This window comes from Jaculus jaculus, chromosome 18, assembly GCF_020740685.1.
Source record: "Jaculus jaculus isolate mJacJac1 chromosome 18, mJacJac1.mat.Y.cur, whole genome shotgun sequence".
Classification (NCBI taxonomy): domain Eukaryota; kingdom Metazoa; phylum Chordata; class Mammalia; order Rodentia; family Dipodidae; genus Jaculus; species Jaculus jaculus.
The window spans coordinates 33,388,516-33,414,174 of record NC_059119.1 but is presented as its reverse complement, the minus strand read 5'-3'; the positions used below and the strand labels follow the sequence as shown (position 1 = coordinate 33,414,174).

Sequence of the window (25,659 nt, the reverse complement as noted above, 5' to 3'; positions counted from 1 at the left end):
TGCATTTTGCTTTCTACATGATTTAAGAGATTAGTTCATTTATAGGAACAATCACCAAATTTATAGCCTTAAGTGCCTAGATTAAGAAATTAGAAAGGTCACAAGTAAACAACTTAATGCTTCACCTTAAGGCCTTGGAAGAGGAAGAACAAGGCAAACCAAAAATCAATAGATCAGAAGAAATAATAAAGACTAGGGCAGAAATTAATGAAATAGAAACAAAAAATAAAATAAAATAAGCAATTAAACGAAGAGTTGGCTCTTTGAAAGGATAAATAAGATTGATAAATCCTGAGCAAATCTGACCAGAAGAAAAATAGAAGAGATACAAATTTTAAAAATTAGAGATAAAAAGTCACCATTACAACAGATACCAAAGAAATTCAGAAAATCATAGGAACATACATTGAGAACATATACTCCACTAAATTTGACAATCTGAAAGAAATGAATGAGTTTCCTAGATGTACATGACCTACCAAAATTAAATCAAAATGAGATAAACCATTTAAATGACATAACAAGTATGGAGATCAAGGCAATTATAAAAAATTCTCCCAACTTTAGCTGGGCATGGCAGTGCATGCCTTTAATCCCAGCAGATGCAAAGGTAGGTGAATTGCTGGGAGTTTGAGGTCACCCTGCCTCAAATTTACCCATAGTAAATTCCAGGTCAGCCTGGGCTAGAGCGAGACCCTGCCTTGCAAACAAACAAACAAAAAATCTACCAACTAAGAAAAGCCCAGGCCCAGATGGATTCATTGGTGAATTTTACCAGATCTTCATGGAAGAACTAACACCAATGTTTTTATCAAACTTCTCCATAAAATAGAAAAGGAAGAAATACTACCAAACTCCTTCTACAAAGCCAGCATTACCCTGATACTAAAACCAAACAAAGACATAACAAAAAAGAAAATTATAGACCAATCTCCCTCATGAATATAGATGTAAAAATTCTCAACAAAATATTGGCATGCAGAATACATGAATATATCAGAAAGATCATTCACCCTGACCAAGTAGGCTTTACCCCAGAGATGAAGGAAGGGTTTAACATATGCAAATCGATAAAATTAATTCATTATATAAATGGACTGAAAGACAAAAATCACATGATCATCTCATTAGATGCAGAGCAAGTATTTGACAAAATCCAACATCCCTTCATGATAAAAGTCCTACAGAAATTGGGAATAGAAGGAACATACCATAATAAAGACTATTTATGACAAACCTACAGCCAATATAATACTAAATGAAGAAAAACTTGAAGCTTTTCCATTAAAATCAGGAACAAGACAAGGTTTCCTCTGTCCCCACTTTTATTTACTATAGTACTAGAAGTCTTAGCCATGGCAATAAGGCAAGAGACACACATAAAAGGGATACAAATTAAAAGGAAGACACCAAATTATCATTATTTGCAGATGACATGATTCTATACATAAAGGACCCTAAAGACTCTACCAGCAAACTGTTAGAGTTGATAAACACCTATAGCCATTTAGCAGGATATGAAATACACAAAAATCCATAGCCTTCCTATATGCTAACAACAAACACACAGAGGATGAAATCAGAGAATCACTCTCATTCACAATTGCACCCTGAATAAAAGTACCTTGGAATAAGCCTAACCAAGGAAGTGAAAGATCTCTACAATGAAAACTTTAAAACACTCAAGCGAAAAATTGCAGAAGACATTAGGAAATGGAAAGACATCCCTTTTTCTTGGATCAGAAGAATCAATATTGTGAAAATGGCAATCTTCCCAAAAGCAATCTACACATTTAATGTGATCCCTACTAAAATTCCAATGGCATTCTTCATGAAAATAGAAAAAACAATCCAAAAATTCATTTGGAAGCACAAGAAACCTTGAATAGCCAAAACCATTTTGAGCAACAAAAATAAGGCTGGTGGTATCACCATACCTGATTTTAACCTATGTTACAGAGCCATAGAAACAAAAATAGTATGGTACTGGCACAAAAAACAGACACAGAGATCAATGGAACAGAATAGAGGAGCCAGACGTAAGTCTGGGAAGCTATAGCCATTCATCTTCAACAAAAATGCCAAAAAAAATTCACTGGAGAAAAGACAGCCTCTTCAGCAAATTGTGCTGGGAAAACTGGATATCTATATGTAGAAGGATGAAAATAGATCCTTATTTCTCTCCATGCTCAAGAGTTAAGTCCAAATGGATCAAAGACCTTAATATCAGACTGGAAACTCTGAAACTGCTAGAGAAAAAAGTAGGAGAAACCCTTGAACATATTGCATAGGCAACGACTTTCTGAATATAACCCCACTTGTTCAGGAAATAAAACCACAGATTAACCTCTGGGACCTCACGAAATTACAAAGCTTTTGTAAAGTAAAGGACACTGTGAATAGAGCAAAGAGGCAACCTACAGAATGGCAGAAAAGCTATACATCTGATAGATGATTAATATCCAGGATATACAAAGAACTCAAAAACCTAAATAATAAAAAAATCAATAAACCAATTTAAAAAAGGGCTAATGGAACTAATTAGAGAGTTCTCAAAAGAAGAAATACAGATGTCATAGTGTGGTGGTTTGATTCAGGTGTCCCCCATAAACTTAGGTGCTCTGGATATTAGGTTCCCCAGCTGATGGCAATTAGAAAGTAAAGCTTTCTGGAGGCAGTGTATTGTTGGGGGTGGGCTTATGTTTCTCAATGCCAGTGTTTGGCAAACTCTCCTGTTGCTATTGTCCACCTTATGTTGGCCAGGGGGTGATGTCCACCCTCTGCTCATGCCATCGTTTTCCCTGCCATTGAGCTTCCCCTCAAGTCTACGAACCAAAATAAACCTCTTTTTCCCACAAGCTGCTCTTGGTTGGGCGATTTCTACCAGCAATGCGAACCTGACTGCAACAGTAAAGTGGTACCAGGATTGGGGTTGCTGCTAGACACCTGACTGTGTGGCTTTAGCCTTTTGGAGCTGATTTTCAAGAGGAATGTGGGAGGATTTGAAACCTTGGCCTAAGAGGTATCTTGCAGTGCTATAAGTACTGCTTGATGGAGTATTCCAGTCAGAGTTGAAAGACCTGAATGCAGTGAGAACTATGGACTGTGAGGTTTGGCTTCTGAGGGTGAGAAAGAGCTTTGCTTGGACTGGGCTAGCAGTTTGTGTGAGAAGCTTGCTGTTATGCCTGTGTCCTGAGAAGTTGTGCAGGGTTGCTTTGCGTAGAAATGAACTGGTGTGAGCAGAGAGACATGGCACAGAAAAAGAAAAATTTTTGGGTGAACTGTCACCCATTCAGCTGCAATTGAGAGATTACAATCTTTGAGACTGGGCTAGCTGACCTGTACTGGGGCAACAGGAAGAATGTAGACTCTTTTGAAAGGGCCTGAGTGCTCAAGGAGTGTCTTATTCTTCAAAGTCTCTTTATTCCCCCCTGGATTAACAAATTGGCAGCCTACCTGGTATTGTGGAGTATAAAAAATGCAGGAAAGAGAGGGCCATTAAGTTTGCAGCACAGTCTTGTGTTTTGGGAACCACCATGGGCAGTGTGAAGCAGGTTTGCTGGATGCCTGCATGGAGACCCAATGGGGCCATGAGGATGAACCATGGATTGCAGCAGAGACCCAGTGGAGATGCGGGGACCACGAGATGGCTGCTAAGGAAAGCTGCCAGCCCTGATGAAGTTTTCCAGGACAGTGAGTAGCCTACCTGGAGGGGTGGAATTGGAATCCAGAAACTTATTGCTGGTCAGAATTATCGTACTTGGAGACTTGTCACTGACTAGAGTTGTTGCTTGAAGCTACAGAGTTGGATGTTTGCCCTGGTTGTTTTAAATCTTGTATTGGCTGAATATTTCTTTGCTGTGCCCAATATCATCTTTTGCAGTGTGAATGTTTATTCTGAGCCATTATGGGTTTTGGGGGGACTTTTTGGTATTAATGCTCAGTTAAAAGATCTTGGACTATGGGGATGTATGAACATCATTGAAATTGATAAAAACTATGGGGACTTCTGAAGATAGACTGCATGCACTGCATTTTACATCGTGCCTAGTTGTCAGTTTATGGGGGCCAGGGGCTGAATGTGGTGGTTTGAGTCAGGTGTCCCCCATAAACTTAGGTATTCTGGATGTTAGGTTCCCCAGCTGGTGGCAATTGGAAATTGAAGCCCCCCGGAGGTGGTGTATTGTTGGGGGCGGGCTTATGGGTGTTATAGCCAGTTTCCCCTTGCCAGTGTTTGGCACACTTTCCTGTTGCTATGGTCCACCTTACGTTGGCCAGGGGGTGATGCCCACCCTCTGATCATGCCATCGTTTCCCCTGCCATCATGGAGCTTCCCCTCAAGTCTGTAAGCCAAAATAAACTTCTTTTTCCCACAAGCTACTCTTGGTTGGGTGATTTCTACCAGCAATGCGAACTGGACTGTGACACATATAATCACCTGTAAAATGTTCCACATCCTTAGCCATCAGGGAAATGCAAATTGAAACTACTTTGAGATTCCATCTCACTCCTGTCAGAATGGCGATCATCATGAAAACAAATGACAACAAATATTGGTGAGGATGTGGAAAAAGAGGAACCCTTCTACACAACATCAACACAAAACAAGGCAGCAAAGCAAGAAATAAGGAACACAAAAATATATAGGGAATCTAGTAAATAAATAAATAAATCCTTTCTTATCAATGATTACTTCAAGTGAAATGAATTAAGATTTCCAATAAAAAGACACAGATTAGCCAGGTGTGGTGACACATACCTTTAATCCCAGCATTCAGGAGACTGAGGCAGGAGAATTGCTGTGAGTGAAACCCTACCTCCAAAAACCAAAACACAAACAAAGACACAGATTGGTAGAATAGATGAAACACGTGATACATGCTGTCTGCAAAAGATAAGCCAGATACCAACACACAAGCAAGTTGACGTGAGAGGATGGAAAAAAAAAACACTCCATAAAAGTAGCAAATAAAGGCCTGGAGAGATGGCTTAGTGGAGCTGGCTTGCAAAGCCAAAGGAATCAGGTTTGATTCCCCAGAACCTATATTAGCCAGTTGCATGGGGGTGGGGGGGTTGCACACATCTGGAGTTTGTTTGCAGTTGTTAGAGGCCCTGTCATGCCCATTCTCTCCCTTTTTTCCTCTCCCTCTCTGTCTCAAATAAATAAATAAATAGAAACAAACAAACAAACAAAATTGCCAGTGGTGGTGCATGTCTTTAATCCCCTGGACTTAGGAGGCAGAGGTAGGAGAATTGCTGTTAGTTTGAGGCTACCCTGAGACTAGAGTGAATTCCAGCTCAGCCTGGCTATATAGTGAGACTCTACCTTGAAAAACCAATAAATAACTAAATAAAATAAAAAAGAGCAAATAAAAAGTATATATAAAAAACAAATATTGAACAAAATAAACTTTAAGCCTGAAGATTTATAAGAGACAAAAATAACATTATATATTTATGAAATGTTTTCAGCACAGGACCGGAATATAGCGTGTGTGTGTGTGTGTGTGTGTGTGTGTGTGTGTGCACACGCGCGCGTGCTTCTTCCTTAGGGTCTCAAGTGCTGGAATTATAGGTGTATAGCAGGCAGCTTCAGGTCTCTGAGATGAACTTCCAGACCAGGCACAGTTGCAGAGGAAGGGATTTGTTGAAGCTTACAGATCCAGGGGAAGTTCCATAATGGCAGAAGAAGCTGGCCTGCTTTCACAGGTCCAAGCCCAGACAGAGAGAGAGAAAGAGAGAGAGAGAGAGAGAACCACACCACACAGCACACTTCAAGAACTCCAGACAGAACTAGATAGTTTGCATATCTTCAGACGTGTGCGTCGCCTTGTGCATCTGGCTAACATGGGTCCTGGGGAATCGAGCCTTGAACCGGGGTCCTTAGGCTTCACAGGCAAGCGCTTAACCACTTAGCCATATCTCCAGCCCCAAGTTTGCATATCTTTAGACTGGCATTGCAAATCCACCACCACCCTGAGGGCTGGACCCTAAGATCTGCCCAGTGACACCTCCTTCAGCCAGGTGGCTGCAGATCCAAACTACAAACTAATAAACACTGAATGTATTGGAGGTCATGCATTCAAACTAACACAAGGTGTGAGCCACCAGCCTGGCAGTATATATATATATATATATATATATATATATATATATATATATATATATGTGTGTGTGTGTTTATCTCCAATAATTGACAATCTAACATATGAAGCAAAATCTGACAAAATTCATGGCAAACATCTACAATAATGTTAGAGACTTCAATACTCAACAGCAAAAGGACGTGTAAGGAAAATGGATACGTGCAGTACACCAGCTAGAAAGCACACAGAGCATTCTGCCCAGTAGTGCACACATTCTTCTCGAGTACTTTGAGACCTTTTCAGAAAAGATTATATATATAGGCTTTCAATTTAGTCTTAATAGAACAAAATCAGAAGGGAAATTAGAAAATACTTTGCAGATGATGAAAATGACAACATAATAAGGCTTATGGGATGCAGCAAGAGCAATGTTAAAAGGGAAATTTATAACTACATTAACAAGTAAGAAAGGAGCTGGGTGTGGCTGTGCGTGTCTTTCATCCCAGCCCTTGCAAGCTGGAATAGGAGGACTGCTGTGAGTTCCAGGCCAGTCTGGGGCTACAGAGTGAGTTCCAGGTCAGCTTGGTCCACAGTGAGACCTCACCTTGAAAATCCAAGAAAGGGGGCTTGGAGATGGCTCAGTGGATAAAGGGGTTCCCAAAGCTTGCCGATACAAGTTCAATCCTCCACAGATCCCATGTAAAGCTGTGTGCAAAGTCGTATATGTGTCTATGACCCCAACACACCTACAGCAATGGGAGGAAGAGCCAGGAGAACCCAAAGCTTATGAGCCAGGTAGACTGGCATGCATTTGCTGCAGCAAGAGACCCTGTCTCAAAGAAAGTAGAGGAGCTGGGCATGGCGGCGCACACCTTTAATCCCAGCACTCAAGAGGAAGAGGTAGGAGGATCACTGTGAGTTTGAGGCCACCCTGAGACTACACAGTAAATTCCAGGTCAGCCTGGACTAGAGTGAGACCCTACCTCCAAAACACTAAAAAACAGCAACAGCAACAAAAACCAGAATCAAAGATGGAAGGGAAGAAGTAAAACTATCTTGCTTTACCGAATACAGGATATTATGTGTAGACAGCCCTGAAGATCCTACAAACACCTGTTTAGCCTAGTAAACAAATTCAGCAAAATAGTAAGGAAAATCAGTTAAATTTCTAGTCACTAACCATGAAAACCTGAAAAGTTACCAAAGCAATTCAATTTACAGTACCAACGAAAAGAATGAAATACTTTGATATTAACCAAGAAGGTCAAAGGTACCCGGGCATGGTGGCACACACCTTTACTCCCAGCACTTGGAAGGCAGAGGTAGGAGGAACGCCATGAGTTAGAGGCCATCCTGAGACTCCATAGTGAATTCCAGGTCAGCCTGAGCTAGAGTGAGACCCTACCTTGAAAAAAAAAAAGATGGTAAAATGTAAAAGATGAAAACTAAAACTAAATAAATTGCTGAAAGAAATTATAGAAACAAATGCGAACACATTCCCTGCTCATGGATTGGAATGGTCAACCTGTTAAGATGTCAACACTCGTCAATGATGTACAATTCAGTGAGCATCTCTCAGCGCTGGGATAATGGCCCAGTAGTTAAAAGAGCATTTAAGCCAGTCGTGGCAGCACATGCCTTTAATCCCAGCATTTGGGATGCAGAGGCAGGAGGATCACCGTGAGTTTGAGGCCACCCTGAGACTACACAGTAAATTCCGGGTCAGCCTGGGCTAGAGCGAGACCCTACCTACAAAACAAAACAAAACAGCAGTTCACACAAACATGATCACTGTGGATTCCCAGGGCCCATATAAAGCTGGACAATGGGAGAGAGAGTCAGGAGGACCCTGAAACCTGCGGGCCAGCTAGTCTGGTCTTCCCAGGGCAAATGACAAGAAAGACGGTGCCTCAAACAAGATGGAAAGAGAATCAACACCTTATTTTTTCCCCTCTGACCTCCACGTGTGTGCCATGGCATGCATGCGTCACCACCCCCCCAACACACACATGATACACACATACCTACACACAAACAATAAAAAAGAAATCTCTACCTACATTTAATGATGTTTCCTGCAGAGATAGAAATACCTAATCTAAAGTTGACATGCGTCTCACAAGACTTCAAATGTCTGAAGTGATCTTGAAGGAGAATCAACCTAGACTTCATGTTTGAATAGGAAGTGTCTCCCACACTATCATGTTTGGAATGCTTGTTTCCCAGTCACTGGCACTATTTTGAGAAACTAAAGAGCCTTTAGGTGGTGTAGCCTGACTGGCAGAAGTATGTTACTGGAGGACAGGCCTTTGAAGGATATAGCTTTGACACCTGATTCTGGTTTCTTTCATGCTTCTTGGTCTGTTATGCTATAAGAAGCCTCCGTAATATGCTTCTGCGGCCATGAGTTCTATCACACTTTCCCAGCGTGGTAGATGAGGACCCTCTGAAACTGTGAACCGGAACAAATCTCTCCTCCCTTCAGTGTTTCTGTCAGGCACCTTGTCACAGTGATGCAAAAGTAACTAACAACCTGATGCATCACATCTCCTGGTTCTAAAATGTACTCGGAGGCTATAGTAATCAAGAGTGTGTTGTGAGCCTATAGGCAGACACAGGGACCAATGCAATAGAAAAGATAACCTGGGAATACAGCCTTGCGTTGCTATCAAATCATTTTTTTAGTCAAGTCCAACAGACTGTCCTTTTCTTTTTTAAATACAAGTGTGGGGGGGGGGCTGGAGAGATGGCTTAGCGTTTAAGTGCTTGCCTGTGAAGCCTAAGGATCCCGGTTCGAGGCTCGATTCCCCAGGACCCACGTTAGCCAGATGCACAAGGAAGCGCACGCATCTGGAGTTCGTTTGCAGTGGCTGGAAGCCCTGGCTTGCCCATCCATTCTCTCTATTTCTATCTGCCTCTTTCTCTCTGTCGCTCTCAAATAAATAAACAAAAATATTAAAAAAAAATAAAATAAAATACGAGGGGGTGAGAGAGAAACAGAAAGAGGGAGAGAGAGAAAATTGTTGTGCCAGAGCCTCCAGCCACTGTAATTGAACTCCAGATGCATGCACTGCCTTATGCGTATGTGTGACCTTGCATTTTTGTATCTCCTTGTGCGTCTGACTTACGTGGGATCTGATGAGTGGAACATGGGTCTTTAGAATTTGCAAACAAGTGCCTTGGCCAATAAGCCATTTCTCTAGCCCCAAATCATTTCTTAAAATTATTTTTATTTATTTATTTTAGAGAGACACAGACAGAGGCAGAGTGAGGAGAGAGAGAGAGGAAGAGAGAACACCAGGGCATCCTGCCATTGCAGATGAACTCCAGATGCGTTTGTCACTTTGAGCATCTGGCTTTATGTGGGTCCTGGGGAATCGAATTTGGGCCATTTGGCTTTTCAAGCAAGCTTCTTTAACCACTGAGCAATCTTCCCAGCCCTCAAATCATTTTGACAATTAAAAAAGGATAGTCTTTAAAACAAATAGTGTTGGGGCCTGGAGAGATAGCCTAGCAGTTAAGGCACTTGCCTGTGAAGCCTAAGGACCCAGGTTTGATTCTCCAGGTCCCATGTAAGCCAGATGTACAAGGTGGTACATCATCTGGAGGGAGTTAGCTTGTAGTGGCTAGAGGCCCTGGTGCACCCCATTCTCTCTCTTCCCTCTTTCTCTCCCTCTCCCTGTCTCTAATATATAAATAAATACAATTTAAAACTACAAAAAAATAGTATTGGGAAAACTAGATAGGTACATGTGAAAGAATGAATTCTGACCTTCATCGAACACCATATACAAAAATTAACTCAAAATGAGTAGAAGGTTAAACACAAGATACCCAATATAAAACTCTTAGTAGTAAATATAGTGTTAAATCTCCATGTTAACAGATCTGGCAATGACTTGTTGAATATGCCACAAAAGGAATAGGCAACCAAAGAAAAATGAACAAATTGAGCTTCATGAAAAATTTTAAAAAATGCCCATCAGAAGAGATGGCTCAGTGGATAAAGGTGCTTGTTTGAAAAGGCTGCTGACCCAGGTTTGATTCCCCAGTACCCCTGTAAAGCTAGATGTACAAGGTGACACACTGGAGTTTGTGTGCAAGGGCAGGAGTTCCTGCTATACCCATTATCTTTCTCTTCTTCACTTTCTCCTGCTCTCAAATAAATAAATAAATAAGAATATTACTATTATTATTTTTTGTTTGTTTTTTTGAGGTAGGGTCTCTAGCCCAGGCTGACCTGGAATTCACTATGGAGTCTCAGGGTAGCCTCGAACTCACGGTGATCCTCCTACCTCTGCCTCCTGAGTGCTGGGATTAAAGGCGTGTGCCGCCACGCCCATCTAATTAGAATATTTTTTAAAAGACCATATAACACAATATCAACAGATTAAAAAGAAATCCAGAGAATGGGAGAAAAAATATTTGCAAATGATATATCCGACAAGGGATTGTCATTTAGAAGATACAGAGATCTCCTCAAACTTAGTCATGATGACAAACAATCCAATTCAAAACTAGACAAGAAGTCTAGGGATGTGGCTTAGTGGTAGAGCAGAAATGCATACTTATGCTGGAGGCCCTGGGTTTAATCCCCAGCACCATACCAAAGTGGGTAAAAATCTTGAATAAACATTTTTTTTATATTCATTTATTTGACAGAGAGAAAGAGGGAGAGAGAGCAAGAGAGAGCGAATGGGTACAGTAGGTTCCCCAGACTCTGTAAACAAACTCTAGATGCATGTGCCCCCTTGTGCATCTGGCTTATGTGGGTCCTGGGGAATCGAACCTGGGTCCTTTGGCTTTGCAGGCAAGTTCCTTAACTGCTAAGCCATCCCTCTAGCCCTTGAATAGATATTTATCTAAAGGAAATCACATTAAAGGGATGAATGAAAGAAAATGTGGCATGTGCATACAATTTCTGTTCAGTAACCAGATGGATATTATGTAGTCTTTAAAAATAGAGCTGGAGAGATGGCTTAGCGGTTAAGAGCTTGTCTGTGAAGCCTAAGGACCCTGGTTCAAGGCTCGATTCCCCAGGACCCACATAAGCCAGATGCACAAGGTGGCACACACATCTGGAGTTCGTTTGCAGTGGCTGGAGGCCCTGGAGTGCCCATTCTCTCTCTCTCTCTCTGCCTCTTTCTCTCTCTGCCTGTCTGTTGCTCTTAAATAAATAAATTAGTTAAATTAAATTAAAAATAAACAATAAAAAAATGCTCTGGCATATAGTGAAACATGGATGCACCTTAAAGGACTAAGCTCAGGAGTAAGTCAAGTACAAGAGACAAATGCTCAGGCGGCACTTTGGAGAGATACCCACAGTAGCTGACATCATGGAAGTGGGAAGTGGAATGGCCGTTGTGAAGGGCCGGGCTTGGGAAGAAAGAAGGGCGAGCTGGTTGCGTGGGTGCGCGTGGTGTTTCCGGTAATGACTAACCTGCTAGATAGAGTCCAATGGGGTTGATGGCCGCATAGCACTAGGAAGTGTCCATATTCCCAACCTGTCTACTTAAAAGCCGATTGAGGTTTTCTAGTCTGTGCATTTTAATATCATACAAAATTTAAAATGCATATGTGTATAATGTAGACTGAAGTCAGAAGAAACACCCAACTAGAGCAATAAGCTTGAGGTTCAGAATGCTACCCAACTGTCGGCGGGGAGGGTGGGGGCAGCGGGCAGAGGAGAGAAGCTCATGGCACATACACATCGGTAATATTCTGGGTCTCGTGTTGGTGGCATGTAGATGGGCATTCCTGTGCTCTAAGTTCAACTCAATCAATAACAGTGGGTCTGTGTGGACCTAGGGAGATAATGCGCCAGAGCTCAAGAGTCACGGTCAAGCCTCCCGCTGCTGGCAGAGGGTAGATACGAGCTCGTGAAGTGGTGGGGTGTGAGAAACAGGCCTCTCCCCCAATGCACAGCTGGAGGGTGTGTACAAGATCGCACCTCTGGAGGCCCCATGTGGCAGGACTGTTCATAGGAATTCTGCTCTGGAGAGAACACGAGGGATGGGAGCTTCTTCAGGCGCTCTGAGAACTCTGCACTGGGGAGCTCAACAAATCCATCTACAGAAGTCAAAGCACCCACTGACTGGGAGTGTCTGGTGGAAAAACACCACAGGGAACACTGGCAGTGGGAGTCATGCATGCTGTCTGTACCTTCAGAGAGGAGTCGACTGGGCCAACCTGGGGCCAAAGAGGGGCATTTTAGCAGCTTTCCAAAGTCTGCTTTCAGAAGAGGGACAACCTTTAGGTCTTTCTGGACACGTATTAGCATGACTCTGAATAAAACGCAGGTGGATTATTCTAAGTGGAAAGAAAACAGAGGTGGACTCTCGCAAACTCTGCTTTTGGGGGTGGACAACAAGGCCTTCGCTGCTTTGTTTGCTAGGGTGGCAACGAGCCACACTGAACCGTGACATTCCCTGCTTGATGGCTGTTGAGCATAATTGAATGTACGCATTTTGCTTTTTCCAATTAGGACAACTCCCAAGACAAAGAACTGTACAATTTTCCTGGGCATCTTCCGCGCAGCTTGGCCAGGACAGGAGCTCACTGTGGGCACATGACAGTCCCTCAGCCACTCATGCAACAGCTCCCTTTGACTCTGTTGCAGCTTGTTGTAAGGCCACCAAGGGCTGGCTGGAGGTGCCTTTGGGCAGGAGGGCCACTCATTCTCTGGGGGCTGAGTGCCATGGTGCGTCTGTCATGGACACCCCACTGAAAGAACAACAGTGGCAAGGACGACCACCCAGTGTTCTCACCTGGATAGATCCTGAAGAATCCGGTTGAGCTGCCAAAATACTGCCAGGTCAATGTGGGGTCTCTCTGGAAATTCTCCACAAACACGGGGTTTAGGGCCTCGGACATGTAGACTCCGTTTAAAATATCTGGGTCTGAGAGTGAGATCATACCAGAGAAGGAATTTCACGGGGGGAGCAAAGTCAGAAGCAGTGGTCATATCCTCACATGTGAACACACACACACACCCCCACATCCCTATAGTGACGCCGCCATCTAGCCTCACTTGCTGCCCTACACATGCCCTCGAATCCAGAAGCACTGCCTTTTCTCCCAGCCCATGTGTTCTGGTTTGGATATTGATTGAGTGTCCCCCAAGGAAGCGTGGTCCTCATATGGGAGACAGTGAGACATGGGGGAAGTATCTGGCTCATAGGGGGCACTGCCCTCGAATGGGGTTTTTAGAGTTCTTCAGGGGCCCTGATGGCTTCTCCAGAAAGTGTTGCTGTAGCAGAAAAAAAATGGACCTTTCCAGAGCTGGAGAGACAGCTTAGCGGTTAAGGCATTTGCCTCAAAGCCAAAGGATACTGGTTCCATTCACCAGGTCCCACATAACCCAGACACACATGGTGGCGCATGCATCTGGAGTTTGTTTGCAGGGGCTAGAGGCCCTGGTGCACCCCATTCTCTTTCTCTCTCTCCCTGTCTCTAATAAATAAAAATAATAAAAATAAAATCTTTTAAAAAATGGACCTTTCCAAGCTAGGCATAATGGCTCATGCCTTTAACCCTAGCACTCAGGAGGCAGAGGTAGGAGGATCACCGTGAGTTCAAGGCCACCCTGAGACTACATAGTGAATTCCAGGTCAGCCTGGGCTAGAGTGAGACCCTACCTTGAAAAAAATGAAACAAAAAAAGAAAACTGGAGCTTTACTCTCTCTAGCTTTCTGCTTCCCCATGTGATCATACCCTCTTTCACGGGCTCCTCCTCTGATACCTTCTGCTATGGTGGGACGCAGCCAGGTCCTCCACAGAATGGTGCCATGTTCAGTCCCATAGGCTCATGTGTTTAAACACGTGGTACCCCGATGGTGGTACTGCAGAACCTTTTGTAGTGGAAGCCTTTCTGGAGAAGGTGGGTCACTGAGGGTGGTGGCCTTGGGGTTTTACTGCTTGGCACTACTTCCAACTCCCTTTCTGCTTCCTGACTATGGATACAATGTCACCAGTCACCCCTTGCTCCTACCGCCATGCCTTTCCCACCATAATGGCCTGGATGCTCAGGAGGTGTGAGCCAAAATAAACCCTTCCTCCTATAAATTGCTTTGGTCAGGTATTTGAGCACAGCAATGGGAAAGGTAACTAGCACATACATCGTGATTGTGTGTAATAATTTCTTTTCCTCATCCTGTACTGGGGAAGTTCAATGGTTCTCAGAAAAATGGAAGCAAAATCTCTTACTCCCCCAGGATCATCATGCCCCCCTCCGGGCAGTCAGGGCATGGGCTACCTTTGTTGTACACATTGGTGGGCAGTTGCACGCTGCTCATGGACACGTTCACCCTCTGGTTGCTGAAATGTGCGTTGGACTCGAGGACAAATTCTGCTCCCAGCTCCACATAGTTGCCCTTCTCATCCCTTTCATTGATCAGGACGGAGTTGTAGTAGTCAAACTGGTGGGAGAAGGGAGTGTGCCAAGCAGACACAGCCCAAGCCGAGAGAGAGAGAGAGACAGAAAGAGAGAGAGAGGGAGAGAGAGAGAGAGAGAGAGAGAGAGATTAGAGGACTTGGAAGCATGGGTAGGGCTGGAATAATTGGCAGTACTTGTATCTCCATATATATCATATATATGTATTGTACTAGTGTGGAAGCCACCTTTGTGTTGCTGGACAAACACCCAAAGGCCCAACCAGATACAGCTGATGGGAGGAAGGGGTTTATTCCAGGCTAATGGAATCCAGGGAAGCTCAATCATGGCCAAAGAGGCTGGCTCACTTCCACAGATCCATAGCAGAGAGAAACAACTGCAGCCAGCGGCAAGCACCAACAGCCAGAGCTCTATCTGGTTCTGGACACGCCTTAGGATTGGACTGAAGATCTGCCCCCAGGGCTGGAGAGATGGCTTAGCAGTTAAAGCGTTTGCCTGCAAAGCCTAAAGATCCATGTTCGAGTCTCCAGATCCCACATAAGCCAGATGCACAAAGGCGAGGCAAGTGCAAGGTCGCACATGCCCACTATGTGGTGCAGGCATCTGGAGTTGGGTTGCAGTGGCTGAGGCCCTGGTGAGTTAATTCTCTCTCTTTCTCTCAAATTAAAAACAAAATGATCTGTCCCAGAACATATCTTAGGGCTGGACTCCAAGATCCATCCCTAGTGACACCTCTTCCAGCCAGGCTGCTGGAGACTCAAGTTACTCATTTCATCAAAAATGCCTCAAGCTGGGCTGGAGAGATGGCTTAGCGGTTAAGCGCTTGCCTGTGAAGCCTAAGGACCCCAGTTTAAGGATCCATTCCCCAGGACCCACGTTAGCCAGATGCCCAAGGGGGCGCACGTGTCTGGAGTTCGTTTGCAGTGGCTGGAGGCCCTGGTGTGCCCATTCTCTCTCTCTCTGCCTTGTTCTCTCTCTGTCTGTCAGTCTCAAATAAATAAATAAAAATAAACAAAAAAATTTTTTTTAAATGCCTCAAGCTGTCTGGGTGTGGTGGCATATACCTTTAATCCCAGCACTTGGGAGGCAGAGGTAGGAGGATCACCATTTTACCCTGAGACTACATAGTAAATTCCAGGTCAGCCTGGGCTAGAGTGAGACCCTCCCTCAAAAAACCAAAAAACAACAACAACAAAAATACCTCAGTCTATTGGGACATACATCCACACTGAAACCCCCACATTCCACCCCTGACCTCCACAGCCTTATGACCATCTCACAATGTAAATTACACTCAGTCCAACTTCAAAAGTCCTCATAATTTTCTTACCAAATTTAATACTATTCAAAGTCTTAAGTCTCATCTGAGATTTAAGACTATCTCTTTTCTTTAAAAAATTTTAAAATATTTATTTATTTATTTATTTGAGAGAGAGAGAATGGGTGCTCCAGGGTCTCCAGCCACTGTAAACAAACTCCAAACATGTGCGCTCCCTTGTGCATCTGGCTAACATGGGTCCTGGGGAATCAAATGGGTCCTTTGGCTTTGCAGGCAAACTCCTTAACTGCTAAGCCATCCCTCCAGCCCTTAAAATTATCTCTTAACTGGGACCTGTAATATCAACACACAAGTTATTAGTTCCAATACTTAATGACACAGAACAAACATTTCCATTGCAGTAAGGCAAAACAAGGAGAGACTGGACCAATGCAAATCAATAACCATCAGGTATATGTCAAACATCTGCAGTTCCAAATTCAACCATCCGTAACCAGTGATGACAGTCTCTGGATTCCAGTTCTGCCCCTTCATTTGGGCTGGTCACAGCCTGGGAAAACACCCTGTCCCCAGCCACTAGGTCTCCATGGCAAACATTTCACAGTCCTAATATTCCAAAGCATCCATGGATCTACACTGCAAACCACAGTCCATCTTCACAATGTCCTACAATGGCCTTTTTTGGCCTCCAGTACAGTTATGTCCACCCTGTTTTCCCTGCAGCCTCTCTGGCTCCTGAAACTGTGTGTGCTTCACGACACGTCTATGTCCCTATGTTTTTCATGCTTCCAAAACCATTACCTGGTATTGGACAAACACCCAACCAGAAGCAGCTTAGGGAAGGAAAAGGTTTATTTCAGGCTTACAGAGTTCAGGGAAAGATCATCATGGGAGCGCTGGAGAAATGGCTTAGTGGTTAAGGCGCTTGCCTGTGAGGCCTAAGGACCAAGATCTGAATCCCCAGGACCCATGTTAACCAGATGCACAAGGTGGCACATGTGTCTGGGGTTCATTTGCATTGGCTAGAGGCCCTGGCATGCCTATTCTCTCTCTCTCTCTCTTCTATCTCAAATAAATAAAATATATTTTTTTTAACAAGATCACCATGGCAGAGGAAGCTGGCCCCCTTCCACAGAGCCAAGCAGAGAGAAACAACTGCATCAGGCAGCAAGCACCAACAGCCAGAGCTCCCCACTGCTCTTTTTACACCTTAGGGACGCAAGACCATCTCCAGTGACTCCTCCTCCAGCCAGGCTGCTGGAGACTCAAGTTATTCCCTTCATCAAAAAATACCTCAGAGGGCTGGAAAGATGGCTTAGCAGTTAAGGCACTTGCCTGTGAAGCCTAAGGACACCAATTTGAGGCTCGATTCCCCAGGACCCACATTTGCCAGATGCACAAGGGGGCGCACGAGTCTGGAGTTTGTTTGCAGTGGCTGGAGGCCCTGGTGCACCCATTCTCTCTCTCTCTTTCTCTGTCTGCCTCTTTCTCTGTCACTCTCAAATAAATAAATAAATAAATAAACAACAACAACAACAACAAAAATTCAGGCCATGGGGGACCTACATTCACATTCAAACCACCACAACTCCGTTGGAGAATTCAGGTAAAGATGGATTGATGGGGGCAGCACACATTTAGATAATTGGATCGGATGGGGGGGGGCCTCATTGTCTCGTTTTGGGGCAAATTGTCCTGATCATTGCTTTGATTCTCTACTTGGCTTAGTGAACAACCAGACTTGGAGAGAGACACAGTGAGATTCAAGGAGCCAGTGGACCTCATTAGCACCATCCGTTTCTCCTGGGCAGTTAGGGTCCTGTAGACCCTGGTGGTTCCAGCAGCCTCTGGGCTCCAGCCCTGTGAGAGGGCCGGTGGGTGGGTGGGGTCTGCTCTCTGAGCCTGCCTTGGCTTGTAACCTAAGGGGTCGTGGCCAGACCTTCTTCTCCATCCCCTCCAGTGTTGTAACAACACCCATGCACTGCCTCAGTCCTGCTTCCATCCCCTCTGAACTCACACCCAGGAGTGTGTGCATCCTCAGCCCCAGCCCAAACAGCAGCTCTGATACTGGACTTCAAGGCCTCCCAGCCCTTTCACAGGCCACTCCTGTGTTGCTGTCTTTTCTACACAAGGGATTACTCCCACTGGGTCCTCAACCAGCCTACACGTTCTTCTTCCTGTGTTCTTCTATCCTTCAGTGCAAAGACCCACGCATCATCTACCCAAGCCCTTTCTTTCCCTGGGGCCTAGTCCTGGCCTGCAGTGTTCTAGAAGCTCGGCCCCTCTCCTCTTTGGCGGGCATTCTAGTGGGTACATCTGAACACACTTGCCCACACCTTCCCTGGGAGGTCTTTCTCTGAGAGTCTGTTGAGGTGGACAGAAGGCCTCACTGGCATGTGCATACTGCATGGTCACAGAACGAGTGGCTTCCACTCTGGATCCCCCGTAGCTGGTACTCAGGCTGCCCTGGTGGCTGGGAGGGGATATGGCGGAGCCTAGAACACGTGGAGAGAACTCACCACAAGAGATGCATTGAACTCATGGTTCAGGTCAGCTTCCTCGGCGGCCTCTACCAGGCTCTAAGGGAGAGAGCGGAAAGGGAAGGAGACATCACGGAGGCACCACCAGGTTCGCTCTGCTGCACACAGCGCCCAAAGCCACGCTTTTCACTCCCCTTCATGTCCCTCCTTCTCCTCTCTCTCCTTTCCTCTCTCCCTCCTCTGCCCCTTCGGCCATGTTTGAATGGATGTCTCCCCAATAGATTCAGTTTTATTATATTATTATATATTATTTTATTATAACTTCTTGGATTTCCAGTTGCCTGCCTGGAAGAGGTGTCATGGTGAGTGGATCCTAAGGTCCAGTCCTAGGCTGGGTCTAAATTCCAGTTTAACATATACAGAATGTCTGAGCTCTGCCTGGCGTTCCTGCAATGTGCTTGCTTAGGATGCTGGTACTGGTGATGGTATTTCTCTCTGTGTGTGGATCTGTGAAAGGGGGCCAGCTTCTTCTGCCAGTATGGAACTTCCCCTGGATCTGTAAGCTTCCAATAGATTCCCTACCTCCCATAACTTGTGCCTGGTTTGGAAGTTCACCCCCAATAACGTAAAGCTGACTGCTACAGGCCACGTGGACCTGCCCTTCGTGGTCCCCAGGTACTCTGACTTTCCCTGTGTTCACCTGGATGTCTATCAAGTCAGGTTGGCCTGGGTAGGAACAGAAAGTCTCCCCATTCCTGGTGTGGCATGCCTCCCTGGATGCCTGTGGGAACTTGCTAAGTGTAAACCTGTGGCTACAGCATGGCCCAAGGAGCAGCTTCTGCTCCATCCAGCCAGGGCTACGACCATCCACCCCCAGGATAGTCCGCGGAAGGACCCACCATCGAGCCCCACTTCTGGGAGACAAAAAATACGTGATGGTACCTTGACAGCCTCCACTTTCCTCCGCAGCATGGTCTCCATGTCCTCTGAGAACTTCCTCACCAGCTCCAAGCCATCCACCTCCTTGATCTTCAGACTGGGCTCTGCGTCTTTGTATTTCTGAGCAAGGTGAAGTGGGAGAGGTGGGCACCTTTGCTCTGTACCCAGGCGTCTACTTCTGAACGCAGCGGCTGGATGCTCTCAGTGGGTGCCCCCTCACCCCACATCTTCTTATTGTTGTTATTTAATTTTTAACTTTTTTATTGGAGCCTCTGTGTGGCCTTGGGTCCACACCGAGGGACAGATAAGCAGCTTGCGGCACCAAGGACGCTAACAACCTTCTGGCAAGCCCAGAAGAGCTTGGGAACTGGCATCAAGTTACTGCCTGCACCACGGGCACCGCTTACTGTGCACATCATAAACTGTGCTGAAACCTGTTGGTCCTGTGATCTTGTGCAAGTCACCCAGTAGCCTCATCTACAAGGAGTGCCATTTCTGGAGCTGAAGAAATGGCTTAGTGGTTAAGGCACTTGCCTGCAAATCCAAAGGACCCCAGTTCGATTCCCCAGGACCCACATAAGCCAGATGCACAAGGGGACGTGTGCATCTGGAGTTTGTTTGCTGTGGTTGGAGTCCCTGGCGCACCCATTCTCTCTCTCTCTCTGCCTCTTTCCCTCTCTTAAATAAATAAATAAATAAATAAATAAATAAATAAATAAATAAGTAATTTTTAAAAAGAAGTGCCATTTCTATAAATTTGGACAATGCTCTAGAATGCAAAGACTACTGAATGCTTTTACCTCTAAATGACCATGACCATGGCCACATAATCCTTCTCTGACACCACCCCATTTCTCCGCTATCCACCTGATAAGCTTCCTGTAGGTCTAATTCCTCATTGTCTTGGCTTCCTGAGCTGGCACAGCATCCTTGAGCACACCGTCCCCACAGACTTGCTCTGGGTGCAGAGCCTCAGTTTGCCTGTCTGAAAATGAGGGCGATGGGCACAGATAGTCTCCAAGACCCCCTTACAGATGTTGGGGGAGGGGGTCCAACTTCTCTCCAGGAAGTGGCCTGGCCAACTGCTTTCTGACCACATGTGAGCTCCCAGACAGTGGACACTGACCTTCTGCAGCAAGAGGGAGCCTGAATATCTGGTCACTGTGTCATACAGGTCCTTGCCAAAGGTGTTGGCCCAGAGCTTCACTCTGTCAGGGGAGGAAAGCAAGTGTGCATACTCCCAGCATTCCCACGATGGACAGACACCAGACCCCATCCAGGCAACAGACCTGCCCTCCACACACGCAAAGCAGACCCCTGGCCTCATTTGTAATCCATAGGCACAACGTTATATTTCTCTACATTCCTTTATGCCTAGCTTAGAGAAAAATAGAAGTCACTTCCTTGTAGGAGCCCATAAAAGAATGGAATGAAACACTGGCTTAAGCAGATGGGGATGGTAGATAAACAGGAGGCTCTGCTGGTCTGAACAGCATTACCCCGGGGCCTGCATTGTTGAGCAAACTCCTTAAGGGCAGATCAGCAGGAGACTCCTGGTCACAGGCCTACCTCACACCCCCAGGCACTTCCTGTAACTGACCATCAGACCTGTTTACAAGTGCTTTTTTTTAAATCTTTCTTCTCTGTCATCTAAGATACACTGATTCCCCACTATGTTTAAAATTACTTTTATGACTATGACTGTCGCATGTAAACTGTTATTTATGGTTTAACTCCCACCCTGTTCTTTTCTAACACCATTTGGTTATTTCCAATAAAAGCTGACACTCTGAACAGTTAGGGGCTGCACCCTGAGATTACCTCTGGGGTGCAGACCTGATATACCAGACTTTCTTCTTTTTCTTCTTTTTCTTTTCACCCAATAAAACTTTGCCCCATGTTCTGTGAGTCGATGGTCTTACTTGTGTGACCCCATAACAGGGACAACCTGGAACAATCCAGAACTTCCCAGGCCTAGCTGCACAGCTCAATGACCCATCCACTCCTGTGTGTTTCTACTTAAGGTCACCTAGATTCTGACCTGTTGGACCCTTAGAGACAGTGAGGCCAAGGTGAGAGGGAAGGTTCCAAGCATCTCCACTGACACAGAGGGCAGGGAGGGTTAGAAGGATGGCCTGTTGGCAGGCCCTGACCCTTCATCCAGCCTCAGAAAGCCCTGAGGCTCTGCCCTCAGGAGAGAGTCCTGCATTGGAATGGGCACCCCGGCTCTGGCTCTGTCCTCCAGCCAGAGGCAGCGGCCCTCTGGGATCACCTCTAGGTCAGCGATATCCATTTGCATCGGCATTTGCTGAGGACTGATGCCAGAGGCCACTCCCTCCTTTGGAGGGAGGCAGAGAAGCATGGAGTGGGAGCAATGGTAGAGAGGGAAGGTTGTGATGCAAGATCAGGCCTGAGTTCAACATCTGGAATGTGGCACAGGCTAGCCCAGCAAAGAGAATGGAGGAGAATTCTAGTTAGAACGTCAAGAGGAGCTATCCAAGGAGTGAACAATGACTTTCAGTCTCCAGCCTGAGGCTGTGCTCACGGCAGTATTACCCAACAAAGAGAAGAACGTCAGGAGAAGAGGGAGGGTGATGGATGCAGCTGGGCCATGGTGAGTATGAGGTTCCTGTCACAGGGCTGTTGAGTGCCTTTGGGTAGCTTGTGCACTGCACAACACCAGAAGCCTCGGATCACGTTGTACCTTGAGAGCTCAAACTCCATGTACCCCTCCTGCGGTGTTCAGGAGGAAGCAGGTGGGCACGGGTGTCAGGCCCGTGAGTCTATCAGGGCTGGGAGTCAGTAAGGCGTAAGATCGGAACACTGAGGGGAGATGGCAAGGGACATGTGTGGCAGAGGTGGGTCTGTGATGGGCACTGGTGAGTTCTGGGAAGTGCAGGAGGCAAAGAGCTCTTGAAGGGTTACAGAGACAACACTCAGGGGCCAGGCTCGTCACGAGGCTCTGGGAATCAAGGCCTTGAGTCCAAGGGAAAGCAGCAGAACGTGAGGGACCATTACGACGCTGGGATGGGGCCCCTCCGAGGTCTGTGGGGCCCCTGTCTAGAGAAAGTAGGGAGGTGATGGCCAAGGCTGAGGGTTCAATGGGAAGCTCAACAGGACGGGAGCAGGGGACTGCCGGGGTGTGTGTGTGGGGGGGACTCTGTGGGAGAGGAGAATGCAATCAGGAGTGGACAGAATCTCTCCAGGCTAGCGGCAGCCGGGCCATATGGAGGCCACCATTCCAGGCCACTCGGGCTCTTCTCCATCAGACCTAGATGCCAGCCATCTTTTCTTGGTTCCCTGCCATTCCTGGAGCTTGCCCGTATTCTGGGTGTGGACTGCTATTAGGAGGCTCAAAGCCCGAAGGAGTTGACACAAACGTGGGTGTGTGGGTCCCCTAGTGCAGACTCAGCGCTTCCATCTACTGGGCTGTGGTCTGGGAGGAGCTACCCCGGGGAATAGCATTGCCTCTCTCCCACCTCCAAACCGCAACAAGGGCCGAGGCACCGTTGGTGGAGCCCCGAGCTTAACGCCTGGCAGGGAGAAAGGAGAGAGTCATCTGGTGCCACAGAAGTCCACGCTGCTCCAATCACGCAGATGCAGCCTGGGTGGGCCCTGGCCTGCCTCTGCCAGCCTGCCACGCTGTTCTCTAGTGGTTTAGGCTTAGAAGTGGGCAGAGCGACTTCCGTGTAAAACGCTCTGGCCCCCATACATACTGGAATGTCCTAAATAGACACAAACAAACAGAATACCCCAGAGAGCTTGCCTAGCAGTTCATAGCGGGGTGTGAAGGACTGATTCTAATTCTTTCCCAGAGCTGGTCTCAATGGCAGGGTGTAAAATCAAGGCCTGAAAGGAGGCAGGAAGGTATGGAAAGGAAGAATGAGGGGCAGACAAGCCCATTTTTAACTAGGTTCCCAAACCAGCTGCTGTTCATAGGAACCATCCTATCTGTCAGCTTTTACCCTTTCTGAATGCCAAGGCACACACATTCCGTAAGCAGTCTTCCCCAGGGAGGTGGAAGGTCACTTCCGCGGCCAACACAGCCTCCATTCCAGTTTAGGGCCCATCACACCATCCCTGCAGGCTGACTTCGCCCTCATCCGTCCTGACATGAGGCTCTGGCGACTGCAAGATCAGCAGGTGTTTGGGGAGACAGGAAGGAGGGTGGGGAAGGAAACAGGCAATGGAAGCTAGCAGGGAAGGCATGGGAGATGCCATAGGAGGGAGGGGTCCACTCAAGGCTCACGTTTCCAGAGGAATGTTGGTCTGGCCCTGAGAGAGGGGCTGGGAGGTACCAGACAGCAGCAGCCACAAGATGACCTGCATCTTCCCCAGGAAGGTCCGCACCGCTGACCAACGCTGGTAGGAACCCTGATCGTGGATGAAGTGGAGCATGGGCAGTCTCCACATGATGTTTCTGCTGGGGAGCAGGATGAGGAAGAGGACAGAGCCCCAGCCCACGGATGTGCAACTGTGTGCTGGCCTTGTCCCCAGCTTCCTGGACGTGGGAGCCTTCCGACAAGGCAGGTCTTGGTGTTGCCCCCAGCTGCAGCGAGCAGAAGGGCTTGCCCAGCTCAGCAGCGGCTCCTGGGCCAGAGGTCCACTGGGAGAAACCGTGACCACCCCCCCCTCTAATCCCTCACCCTCTCCTCTAATCCCTTCCTGATGCCCTAATCGGACTGACGCAGGAGTGGGGTGACCTCAGTGTGGTGCAACCCAGCCAGCCATCACTCTGCTTTAAAGAGGCCAACCTGTGTCCACAGAGCACAGCTCTGGAACCGACCAGGAGAAAAGCTACGCCCCGGCCGTGGAGTGTGGAAGGAGCTAGGGCTGGGTGGGCCTAACCCACAAAAACCCTTCTCAGCCTCCCCGGGAGAGTGTGGCCTCGGCTTTGAAGGGCTGGGCTCTGGAGACACTGGGAGACCAAATGCAGCATTAGAAATGTAATGCACACATCTCCTGGCCTGGACCCCAACAGTCTACAGATCCCACACTTCACCACCCATGAATGAGTCTCTGGAGGGGCGTGTTTGCTGGGTTGCTAACCTTTATCATGGTGTGTGGCCATCACCACTATCCATTTTTTTTTTCCTCTTGCAAAATGAAAACTTTATTTATTTTTAAAGAAATGGGGTATTGCTCTGTTGCCCAGACTGAAGGGTAGTAGGAACTCAGGTGAATTTTGACTTGTGCCAAGGAAAAATGAAACTCTACCCATTTGACAGATGTTCTCCATTCCCCTTTGGAAATCACTTCTCCATTGCGGTGGTTTGAATTAAATATCTCCCAGAAACTCATGTATTTTTTAAAAAATTTATTTTGTTCATTTCTATTTATTTATTTATTTGAGAGTGACAGAGAGAGAAAGAGGCAGAGAGACAGAAAGAAAGAGAGAAAGAGAGAGAGAGAGAGAGAGAGAGAGAGAGAGAATGGGTGCTCCAGGGCCTCCAGCCACTGCAAACGAACTCCAGACGCGTGCGCCCCCTTGTGCAAATGGCAAATGTGGGTCCTGGGGAAATCGAGCCTCAAACTGGGGTCCTTAGGCTTCATAGGCAAGCACTGTATTTTTGACTGCTTGATCCCCTGCTGGTGGAAATTTGGGAAGCGGAGCTTTGCTGGAGAAGATGTGTTGCTGGAGGCAGACTTTGGGGTGTTATAGCCAGCTCCCCTTTGCTAGAGCTCAGCTCACTCTCCTGCTGCTGTTTTCCACCTGCTGTGGCAGAGGCGATGTCCAGCCTCTGTTCACGTCATGTGTGCCCTGAGGCTGTAAGCAGAAATCACCCCTTTTTTCCTACTAACTGTTTTTTGCCAGCTGTGTTGTTCCAGCAATGAGAAGGTAATTGCAATACCCACGTTCTGTCTCACTGTGGTAGAATGATGTAATATTTGATCTTTTGTCACTATTTACTTAGTAGAGGATCCTCAGGATCTGCATACACTGTAGAATGCGGCAGAATGCTTTCTTTGCAAGGCTGTGTGGTACTCCCCAGAATCCATGAGCCCAGTCAACAGGAAGCCCCAGCAGGAGTCTGGAAAGATGGGTGGCATGTGGTTTCTCCCAACCTCACTCCAAGGTGCCCCTCCCTCAAGGTGACCTCCACCTGTGGTTCCTGGTCACCCTGGGCCCACTGAGCATTGGTCTCCCAGGGGCGTCCAGGCAACTGCGGAGCAGGGTCTTGAGCTGCCGTGAGTGCGGCAGAACGAAACACCCAGGAGACAGCTTCAGAGAACAGCTGGTTTATCTGACAGGGGGATGGGTTTATGAGCATTTGTGAAAGAGCGGGAAGAGGTACAGGTAGGAACGGGTCATGAGGGGATTGGTTAGTTCAAGGGTCCCACTGATGCCTCATTAGCATGTAGTGACTTCATGGGCGAGCAGGAAAGGGTCACAAGGACTAAGCAGTGTTGGGAAATGGTATAGGGTACGGGTCTTGGGGATTGGCTGGGCGGAGGCTGCTTGATGATACCTCATTAACAAAC

The 25,659-nt window shown here is 46.6% G+C and overlaps 1 protein-coding gene across 1 annotated transcript in view; it reads right to left on the bottom strand.

Moving 5' to 3' along the window:
• The window catches only part of Cacna2d4 (calcium voltage-gated channel auxiliary subunit alpha2delta 4), a 165,418-nt gene extending 141,829 nt beyond the window's left edge, over positions 1-23,589 (bottom strand). Inside the window, exons 1-6 of the mRNA XM_004669117.2 lie at positions 23,426-23,589; positions 20,303-20,384; positions 19,180-19,296; positions 18,277-18,336; positions 14,341-14,503; positions 12,854-12,985 (exon numbers count right to left, since the gene is read on the bottom strand). Of these exons, the coding sequence (XP_004669174.2) occupies positions 12,854-12,985; positions 14,341-14,503; positions 18,277-18,336; positions 19,180-19,296; positions 20,303-20,384; positions 23,426-23,589 (718 nt within the window). The remainder of the gene's footprint in view (positions 1-12,853; positions 12,986-14,340; positions 14,504-18,276; positions 18,337-19,179; positions 19,297-20,302; positions 20,385-23,425) is intronic.
• Positions 23,590-25,659: the final 2,070 nt, after the last annotated feature.